The 10,394-nt window shown below is 42.5% G+C and overlaps 1 protein-coding gene across 1 annotated transcript; it reads right to left on the bottom strand.

Annotated features, from left to right (window-relative positions):
• Positions 1-327: 327 nt before the first annotated feature.
• On the bottom strand, positions 328-9,196 carry LOC101166676 (adipocyte plasma membrane-associated protein). Its single transcript, XM_011491297.4, has 9 exons — positions 9,070-9,196; positions 8,230-8,368; positions 8,045-8,166; positions 7,839-7,940; positions 6,259-6,411; positions 6,073-6,188; positions 3,053-3,213; positions 1,988-2,183; positions 328-1,195 (listed from the first exon to the last, which is right to left on the bottom strand). Exons 1-9 carry the CDS (start codon positions 9,080-9,082, stop codon positions 980-982), a joined length of 1,218 nt encoding a protein of 405 aa, XP_011489599.1. The 5' UTR covers positions 9,083-9,196; the 3' UTR covers positions 328-979.
• Between the last annotated feature and the right edge of the window lie 1,198 nt (positions 9,197-10,394).

Here is a 10,394-nt window from a genome sequence, read left to right as displayed (position 1 = left end):
TTATTCTGTCAAATTTTGATCCATTTAAAAACGTTCCCAGTGGTCTTTTGATTCGAATGAAGCCGTTTTCATCCGAAATCTAAAAACCTGTCGTTTTCCAGGACTTGGTTTCTGCAGAGCGGCAGTCATTTATTAGAGATTTACCTCTGAGTTGTGGGCGGGACCGCTCCCCTTCCCGTTGCTGAGAGCTCTCCGTTTTCACTCCTTCCCTCTAGCTTACAGCCCGTCGCACTCCCTAGCTAACATTTGCTGTTGGAGCAACGTTCCAGCCGTACGGCTTGGAGCCAGATTCCAAAGTATCCGAAGAAAAACATGTTTTTCCAACTGTTCTGCTTCTGATTCACAAGGATTTTAATAAAGAAATGCAATTTCAATCCTAATTTTCTTTAGAAATGTCCTCCATCATCAGAAAAAAAACACAATTTTCCTGAGAGTGGGTCTTTAATTAGTTGGTTTTCCCTCTAAAATTAGTTTCAAGTCAACTAATCTGTTAGTTTTCCTAATAATTTGTCATTTCCGGGTGTGTTAGCACTAATAACGTTTAAACACAAAAGACGAAACAGCCTAGTGGACTCTGTTCTTAGCTCCTGGTACGGTGGCCCTGAAGGTTCAAAACACATAAAAAAAATCACTCAAATCACCATTTCATTTCTTCAGAATTGTGTTTTGGTTTCTGGATTTTGTTTTGTTGCCAAACATAAAATATTTTCTGTCATTTGTTTTGCTGTTTTATATTGCGATCTTTAAGACATTTGAAAGGGTTTCTTGATGTGCTTTGCACCTTCAGGGCCACCGTATTCTTTCAAACATTTTCATTTGAGATTCAAATTTAAAACTGCAGGAAATCCTAGAACGCTCAGTTCTTCAGTCAATCGGCTGCTTGGTTGAACTTTGCAGACGTCGATTAAAAAGAGACAGAGTCTGAATTCCTTTGCTCCCCAGGAGTTCTCCTCCTCCCGCCTCCTTCGCTGCTCGTTTCTCAGGGATCGCTCTCCCAGCTCTCCAGGACGGCCAGGAAAGGCAGGTCGGTGCTGCCCAGGTAGGTTCTGCCTCGGTGCTGGAAGACGTCGCTGATGGCCCAGGTGAGCCGGCCCTCCGGGTCGTGAAGGGAGCCCACGATGCGGCCGTCCAGGCCCAGCTCCAGAACCAGGGCGTAGCGCGGCAGCAGGATGTTGTACCAGCTGAGAGGAACCACCTACGACACAAACGTCTGTGGGACTCCCAGGTTTGGACTCTTCTCAGAACTCCTTTGAAGGTTTTTCACAACAAAAACACTTCAGCCTGAAACTCAGCTTCACAGGAGAAATACTGACTGACCCAGAGGAGCAGTGCATCATGGGAAAGCAGAGAAATCTGCAATAAAAACTTAATGTTTAAGTTTAATTTTTAATGAATGTTTTATCTTAAAAAATTTTGGAAATATTGTTTTAGCAAAAAAAAATTATATTTAATTTAAATAAGTAAGGTAGACATACAAAGCTTGTTTTTTGAAAACAAACGTTTTAACAGAAAAAAATGTAGATTTTTCAGATGTGATATTCAAATTTTGTTTGATGTTTAAGAAAAATCCATCCTGAAATCTGCTGGGTTTTTTTTAAATATACTTTTATTATTTTATTTTAGGATACAAAGAAATAAAAATATCTTGATCTCAATAAATTATTTCATTTAAAATATCAATTAGTTTAAATAGAAAAACAACTTTTCTACAGAAAGAACAAAAGTATCAAAGAATTGAATTTTCATTTTGAGTCATGAACTCTCCACAATCCTCTCAACTAAAAGCTAAAAGTTTTAGAGGTTTTTTTTGTATAATTTGTGTAACTTGTCAATTATTTTGCATCTTTCACGTCCAAACATTGAGTGACCTCGTCTCTTCCTTCGTTTTTCCGGCTGGTTTAAATTTTGATCGTAGCTCATAACCAGCTGTAAAAGGAGCATCACCCCTCCTTTTACCGTAAATGGTGACGCCGGCGTGCTCACTGACCTTGGCCAGAAAACGTTTGACAGCAGGATACGGAGCGATGGCGTCCAGGAAGGGCGGCGTGAGCCTGCGGAAGCGAGGCGTCGTTATGCCGACCAGGAAGGTCCCGTGGTCGCTGAGGCGGATGTTGTCAGGGTAACCGATCATGTTGTCCAGGACGACTTCCCCGGTGCCGGCCTTTTGACCCTTCAGCCAAAACCTGCCGGGAGACAGAGCCCGTCAAGCTACGTTCACTCGCCACGCCCACTGGCTGTATATAAGAGTGTGATGTCACTCACAGAAACGTCCAGCTCCAAACAGATTTTTCTTTTTTTTGTGATACGGACGTCGCCATGTTGGATCCAGATGTCCATGGCAACCACTCTCACCAATCAGGAGTGAGCTTGTTGGAAGGCCACACCCCTACCACTTGGAGTGGGCTACACAAACTTTTTATCCGACTTCCTTCCCTACTCTTTACGTAGTGGCGTTCGCCATTTCTAGTGCTGTCTGAATCTACAATTCCAAAATCCCTAGAAATTTCCCAGAAGTCTGCGAAAAACCAGTGCGCATCGATGCTCGCTAGATTGGTGAACATAGACCACAATGCATTGCGTTTGACCAATTTGCGGGGAAAAAATGTATTTTTTTAATAAGCCATCAGCGTTTTCATCTATAGAACTCAGTGAATTCATAAATGGTCATCACAAAACATTCATCACAATGAAATTTTCACTTTGTGAAATCGATGACATCATCTTCGCCATTTAAAAATGGACGTGGGAGCCAGCAGGCTCCACCTGCTTTTAATCAAAGCATCTGATTGGTCGTTTTAAAACTTAAACTACAGAGAAAATATGAAAAAACTAGGATTATCATTTTTTTTTAAAAAGGTATCAGAGCAAGAATTGTTAGCCTGACTGAGTAACAGCTGTTTAGTTTTCTATACAAGTCTGTGGGATTTTGGCTTCTTGGAACCAGCGGGTACTTCCTGTTTGGAACGCCAGGGGGGAGGGGCGACTCAGTCCAGTTCTCAGATACAGTCAAGGGTCACAGTTCAGCTTTTAGGGGCAGAAGTTCCGTGTTTACCTGTGAATGCGTCCGATGCTGGTCTCGGCCAGCAGCAGGAAGTCCTCGTCGGGCGACAGGGCGATGCCGTTGGGCATGTAGAGCGAGTCCAGCAGCACCGAAACGGCTCCAGACCGAGGATCGTAGGAGAGGAGCCGACCCAGACTGTTCAGCTCGATCACCTGAGAGCAGCACAAGTCTCAACCTCCATTCTGTAGCTTTCCTGTTAAAGACTCGTCATCAGCTGGTTGGTTTCTGGGTTTGTTTAAAGCAACGAAGAGCCTCCAAGACCACACCTGAACCTGGTCTTCCTCATCTCATCCAGACTCACTGAGACGGTTTTCAAGCTGGAAGTTTTCCAGGAACTCGGTTGTTCCCGTCCCACGTTCCCCTGTGCTCTGCTAAAGTGTGGGAGCTCAGGTTTCAGCAGCAGCTCTGTCTGAACCGACTCTTTCAGCAGCAGGTGGAGGTTTTCGAGTCCTCGTGTTTGATAGAAGCGTGTGGTTGTCAAGCAGCACAGGAACAAACACCCTCAGGGTAACTGGGATCGGATTCTCGCTCTATAATGGAGTCTCTATGAACACAGACAGGTCTGGGTTCTTTTAACACTCAACTCCCAAACTGAAGAACCCGAACAACCATGACACCAGACGTGAAGTTATTGCTGATGTGTAAGAACACACGAGCCGTAATCTCTCTGGAGCATGTTAGACGTAGATTTGCGTGACTTTCTCAGTGAAGCCCAACAGCGGGACGGATCAGCTTTGAAGGTATCAGAATCAACTGCTTGATCCCAAAACCCAAACCCAGATAAGCAGAGAACCGAGAACAAAGACGAGTTTTCACACAGACAGAACAAAACTTTAATTCCTTCCTCCGATTTGGACCAGAACTGCTGCCCAGGTTCTTCATCCTCAGATTAGTCCAAATGCAAAGAAACCACAAAGTTTCTCCCTACAGGATACTTTTATCAGTTCCCAGAACAGAAACAAAACAAAGTGGTCTCCGAACAATCAAGGCCATGACCAGCACAAGAGCGCCTCATCAAGACGTCTTCAGCAGAAGAACAACCACCAGAACCTCAAATACTCAGATGGGGGCTGAAGAAACTGGAACCAACCACTAAACCTCAACGGACAGAAAGAAACAGGATCTCAAAACACAAATTCAATTCAACTTTATTTGTGTATAGCACTTTTCCTGCATCTCAAAGTGCTTCCCATAATAAATTAGATAATAGTAAGATAAAGAATAGTAGTTAAAATAGCAAAAATAGATAAATAAAAACCCAACACATCCCACAAGTACAATCAAAATAAATCCAATTCATTGTTACTAAGACGTATAAAATCAAATAAAAACATGTGGACAGGTAAAAACTGCATAAAGTCTCAACTAAAACGAGGAGTTTGAAGTTTTTCCCCTTGGAAACCTCCACAGTGGATGAAAGCGTCACGCCCACGGCGCTGAAATGAGGCCTCGCCGTGGGTTTTAGTTCTTACCTTTGGGACCACCAGCAGACCTGCCCCTGAGGGCCTGAGGGCTCCGGGAGGCAAGTAGACTAAAAGTAAATCTGATTAAAAAACAGCTCCATTTAAACTTTTATAAACTAATAAAAGAACCTTCAAATCGATCCTAAAGCTGACTGGGAGCCAGTGCAAAGACTTCAGAGTCATGAGCTCCTCGTTTATGGTTCTAGTTAAAAGGCGTGCAGCCGGTTGGTAGGATTTCTCTTAACACCAGAGAGAAGAGCATTACAATAATCTATCCTGGATGTTATAAAAGCATGGATTGATATTTCAGCACTGGCTTTGGAGAGAAAGGGCCTCACTGGCTTTATTTCCAGTCTTTGTAACTCGGTTCGTGTGCTTCAAAGGTGAGATCTGCATCTACAAATCACACCGAGGTTTCTGACTTTACTGCACACGTTCAGATTAAATGTTGATTGGATCCTTTCTCTCTCAGCTTCAGGACCGACACTTAAAAATGTCTGTTTTGTCTTGACTGAGCTTTAGGATGTTCTCTCCTATCCCATCCAGGGCGGCAGTTCAGCTCAGAGCAGGTCGTCCAACAACCGAAGGGTTGGCGGTTCGATCCCCGCTCTACCCAGCCAGCTGTCCCCCCCGAGCACGGCTGGACTGCAGCTCACCGTTCCCCCCAGGGGAGGGGTCAAGATGCGGAGAAGAATTTCCTTTTAGTGGCTGGGTAGCTCGGTTGGTAAGGTGAAAGATTACCACGCAGGAAACCAGGGTTTGAATAAACAACGGTACTGGGGGCAATTACCATATCAAAGGCGAGCAATTAACATCACCCAGTGAGGGTCGCCTGCAGCTCACCGCTCCCCCAGGTGATGGGTCAAATGCGGAGAACAGTTTTCCCAATGTGGGATAAATAATATTATTATTATGTTTCAATATCTAAAACACAACTAGAAAGGTCATCAAGGGGTCATCTGGAGACACTATGCTACGTACGTTTCGTGCTCTACATGTATGTAAAGTTGCTTACATACGTATGTTACTTACGTAAGTAACTTATTTACGTAAGTCACATACGTCCCATATATAACAGCAACAAAAAAAAACGTTAAAAGAAGTAATTTAAAAACAAATATGCCAAATTTTCCAAAAGTGTCTGTTACTCAGCTCATCCCCCAGTATTCCCTCGATTCCAGGATGTCGTCTACTGTAAATGACTTTTCACCCAAACTTTCTTCCACGACAAACCAACACAAAACAAAGCAATTATCACTGAAAACTACGTGAGCCCTGCTATATGCTAAAGGACCCATTCTTCAGGAATGAAGACTTCTCCAGCTTGAACTAGTTTACTGCAAATGATTGCATCTTTTTTCAGTTGAGGCATTTTGTTTCCTTCTTCCCTTTTTATAGGCGGTGTGGTGCGTGGTCGGAGTATTTGGGCGTGTCTGTCTGTCCTCGTCAGGTGTTTCTCGCATGTTAGCGTTATAATGTATTTCCAAAGTCGATATTTGATTTTAAATAAATCTAAAAAAAGCAAAACAAAAATAGTTGGTTTAGCACCTCCAGTTTGACGTGTCTGCGCCCCCAGCGACTCGATGAGTCGGTGAAATAGATGGTCCCAGTTTGGGCGGAGATTTCAAGGCCATTGAGAAAAGCAAAAGGAACTCCATCAGCACCTGAGAAGAAGAGGCCAAAAGTTCAGCCCTGCAGCGGCGTTCATGACCCCAGGAGCCACCGGCACCTCACCCTCAGCGTTTGGCCGCAGCAGCGTCTTCTCTCCGGTTTGGGGATCGACGGCAAAGAGCCCTAAGTACGAGTCCGCGACAATCAGCCGATTGTGGCGGTCCATGCGGAGGCCGTGGGGGCGACCGCACACGGGCTCGTAATCCGTGCTGCTCCCTGAAAGAACGACAGACGTACTTCCTGTTTTCTGCGAACTCCAACTCCCCCTTTGTTTCCAGACACATGAATGAGTTTGGATCTTTAACCCTTGTGCTATCCTATGGGGTCCAGATGACCCCACCCTTACATCTCCCTACCACGATGAAGGTGGATAAAGCAGTGATGAAAGACAGGCAAGGAAAAAATCCCTGAACCTTTCTTTGAGCGATATGGCGGGCGCGGAGTGAAATCTTTGCAAAATACGTGGTCTTAGATGGATTCTGGTGCATTCTGGCAGCTAGTTATTCACTTCTTAATCAAGAAACTAAGACTAATTGGAGCATCATGATTTGTCATTCAAACCCCTAGTTTGACTCTCCATTAAGGACTTGCTGGTCCTAAAAAAGAATTTGGATAATTGCTAAAAGTAACAATTCTACAATCTAAGCTTTTCCTAAAAGCTGCAAAACATACAATTGCTAAAATATAGTAACATCAAAGCCCCAAATGGCAAAAACAACACCAGTAACTATGATATTCTATGAAAGTACCTCATTTATATGAACAATTTCTGCTTTAGAAATACTGTTTTCTCAAACTATAATTACATCGAAATATGGGATCTGCTTTAAACTATCTTCAACACCAATACTTAGTAATCTGGGAAATATCAAAACAAACATGCAAACAAAATTAAACATTGTAAACATTCTTTTTTAAGGGAGTGTGGGTCCAAACCATCAAATACTTATAATTATAATTAATGTCAATAATGTTTTTGAGCAAAACTGAACTAAATCATGGTAATTAGGAAATACAAATAAATTAAATAGAGAAATGTATTCAAATGTTTCAGTTTTGATCAATGTGGTCGATTATTATGCGGCAGATCAAGAAAAACTCACAAAAAGCGGACACCAGTGAAGATCACAAATCATTGAAGAAAAAAGGTTCTTCTGGGGTCCAGATGACCCCACTCCCAATGTTAACATGCCAACGTTGGGAGTGGGGTCATCTAGACCCCCCAAAAGACAGGTATCAGCTTGTTCAGTGCCTCCAAGGCACATTAACGTTGGGAGTAGGGTCATCTGGACCCCACAAGATACCAACTCTGATGAAAATGGTGTTTTTAACATGTTCTTGTGGCATCTTCCTGATGACAGACGACATATATAAAGAAGACTAAGATTAAAATTGTATTTCCGAGTATTACAGATGGACGATGGGGAAGGGGGCGGGCTTACTCTAGACCCACAACTCAGAAGTGAGTTTCTAATGACATCCTGCCGCTCTGTAGGAACTATGACCACACGGGTTGTTTTAATTCAAAACAGGCCAAAAGGTGATCAGGGTCGGTTTTCAAGGAACCAAATTGCAGATTTCACTGGTTGACTACAAAACTGGGAGCGTGCGGGCGTCCCCAAAAAGAACCAAGCAGAACAAACCACATTCAGGCAGGTTCTGTCCCATCTGCGTGATGAAGGTGAGGTTGTCATCGGGGCTGATCCTCCACAGCTTCCCGTCCACAGTTCCCGTGTAAACGTTGCCTAAAACGCCAAATGGAGAGTCTCTAAACCAGCTAAGGGCAGTTTAACGGTATTTGACAAACAGAAGTTCTCAATCCAGTTCAGACAAGTCGTTGGGGACTCACCGTCCTCATCAGCAGTAAAGGATTCTGGTCCGTGTAGTTTCCCGGTGAACAGCCGGCGCCCCTTCTGGAGAAGGGTGTTCGTGGCCAGTGGCCCCTCCAGAGTGGGCGGGGGCCCCTTCAGGCTTACGGAACAAAAAAAACCTTTCATCTGCGTATCGGCTGATGACAGAAAGGTGTGAACTCACCTGTGGGGTTTGGGATCTATGGGAGACGGCAGGAGGTAAACCCCAACAGCCACAGCCAGCAGAGCCGCCAGCAGCGATCTCCTCGCAAAGCTGGCCATGAAGGCACCACGAAAACCTGACGTCTTCTGATGCTTTTTTACTGCAGGAAAATGAGTTGGAAAAGGTGCATTCAAATACCAACATGTGCGCTGACAGCTGAGGTGACCTTTGACTTCAGTCTGGCAACAAAATGAGCTTTTATTGTGAAAACGGAGAAAACTCATCTGGGAAAGGACAAAATAGCTGTCAGAACACCTAAAAGATTAGTTTGAAAAATGTAATCTCGCTTGCAAGTGTTAAAATAAAAATGTAGTTTTGAAAATTCCCAGTTTCTTATCTGTAGATTTGCAGAGAAATCTGGAAAAATCAAAACCTCCAGGGGTCTGATAAAAAAAAAAGAAGTTTCTGTTAATTTGAGTTAAAATGACGCAGATTTCTTAATATTATTAAACATTAAATGTTAAAACAAATTCTGTCCACAAAGATTTATGAGGCCGTCATGTCATGACTCCTGAAAATAACTTTTTCTGGACCAAAGTGGTGCGTTCAAGTACGCATTCAGTTTCCCCGCATTTGTTCAACAGGTGCCGCCTAAAATGAAGAAATAAGGAAAAATAAAAGAAAGTTGCTAAAAGTTTCGCGCTTAGTGAGTTTTACACGAACGGAAAATGTTTAATGGCGCCCGTCGGTTAAATGTCTGACAATTTTTAAATTTAAGACTGTCGCAATGAAATGTCCCCAAAAAGCGAAGGCGCTTTTGGAGACTTTTATTTTTTTTACATAAATATAATTCCGACTTACACGGCGGAGTCATAGGAGCGTCCCTCTTTCTCGGACTGAGCCCGAAGACGGCGTTTGTGTGCAAATAAAACCGTAAACCGGCCGGCGCGTGCTCTAGTACTTCCGGCGGAGTGACAAAATAAAAGGAGAACCGAAGAACACCCCGTTTCTTCACTCATATTTATCGTCCGCCATGTTTCTCGAAGGGAAAAAGCTTAAAATGATAAATTTCTGAACTTTATTATTAAAATTATAATTGTTTGGCACATATTTTTATTGGTTTCTACACATATCTAAATACATATTGGCTATAAAATAACGCCTGTTTAGATTTTAGACAAATAAAAATTAGCTATATTTGGAACATACCATTCAGTTTTAATGAAGTCTTTGGGATTTTTCTTCAAAATCAAACTATACGGAAAAAAACACAATTCAAAGTAGCATTCTACCATCAGCTAATTTAAAAGCCTGTAATTGTACATTTATAGTTTAATTAAAAGTAACAAAACACAATTTCTTTTCAAACAGTACCTCACTTAACTTGGGCTGGTCCAGTATGAATCAACTGTTAACATTTCAGAATGAATAATGGCAAAATTACTATTATTACTACTATTATTATTATCATTGTTGTTATTTATTTAGTACAATTCAAAACTTTTAGACTTGATCATTAAAACATTTCTTCACAATCCTTCAAAAATTATTAAACTGCATTTTATGTTTTTCATTAACCTTTTAATCTAAAACACTTTTAAACGTTTCTGAACAGTAACTGTATTTAGGTCACGTACAACACACTAGATGAGAATGTGTAATCCTGCACATTGGATTCCACAACGTAAATTAGTTTTAAAGTGGGAGTGGCTTGCTGAACAAAATTAGCTCCGCCCATTTCAACAGTATGCCGAAAAGGGCCTTCGGGCTGGACCCAGCGAATTTAGAGTTCTGTTTGCTCCACCCATACATTTAACCATTTGCCCTTTAAAAAATGTATTTATGATCATTTGGTCTTAAATGAGACTTTTACTTTGAAGGCCGTCCTGTGAGTGTTTGGGCTTGAGTGTCTCCCCTTTTTCTGTCTGTGGGTTAGTGTTTTGTTAAGAGTGGGTCAGACAGAGGTCAGGGGGGAGGAGCTTCTGCTCCAAGCAACAGTCCTGCCAACAGGCTGGCTACAACAACACAACAGAGTTCAGTAAAAACATGACGAATCTTTCCGACTGTTGACACAAAGGAGTAAAAACAGAGATTTTAGCACGTCTGTCGTCATTCTGCAGGATTTTAAACCTGTTTTAACATCAATTTGAGGAGCAGGAAGAGCCGTTCCACTTCACACCACCAAG

Source organism: Oryzias latipes, chromosome 23 (genome assembly GCF_053564925.1).
Source record: "Oryzias latipes strain Hd-rR chromosome 23, Olatipes_Hd-rR_3.1".
Classification (NCBI taxonomy): Eukaryota; Metazoa; Chordata; class Actinopteri; order Beloniformes; family Adrianichthyidae; genus Oryzias; species Oryzias latipes.
This window is presented reverse-complemented; position numbering and strand designations above follow the sequence as displayed.

Excerpts from the sequence above, each read along its gene's own strand:
- LOC101166676 (XM_011491297.4), bottom strand. Across the intron at positions 6,412-7,838 it reads ACAGAACCTGCCTGAATGTG|GGAGCAGCACGGATTACGAG; the intron begins GTTTGTTCTGCT and ends TCGTTCTTTCAG. Across the intron at positions 6,189-6,258 it reads GCTGCGGCCAAACGCTGAGG|GTGCTGATGGAGTTCCTTTT; the intron begins GTGAGGTGCCGG and ends TCTTCTTCTCAG.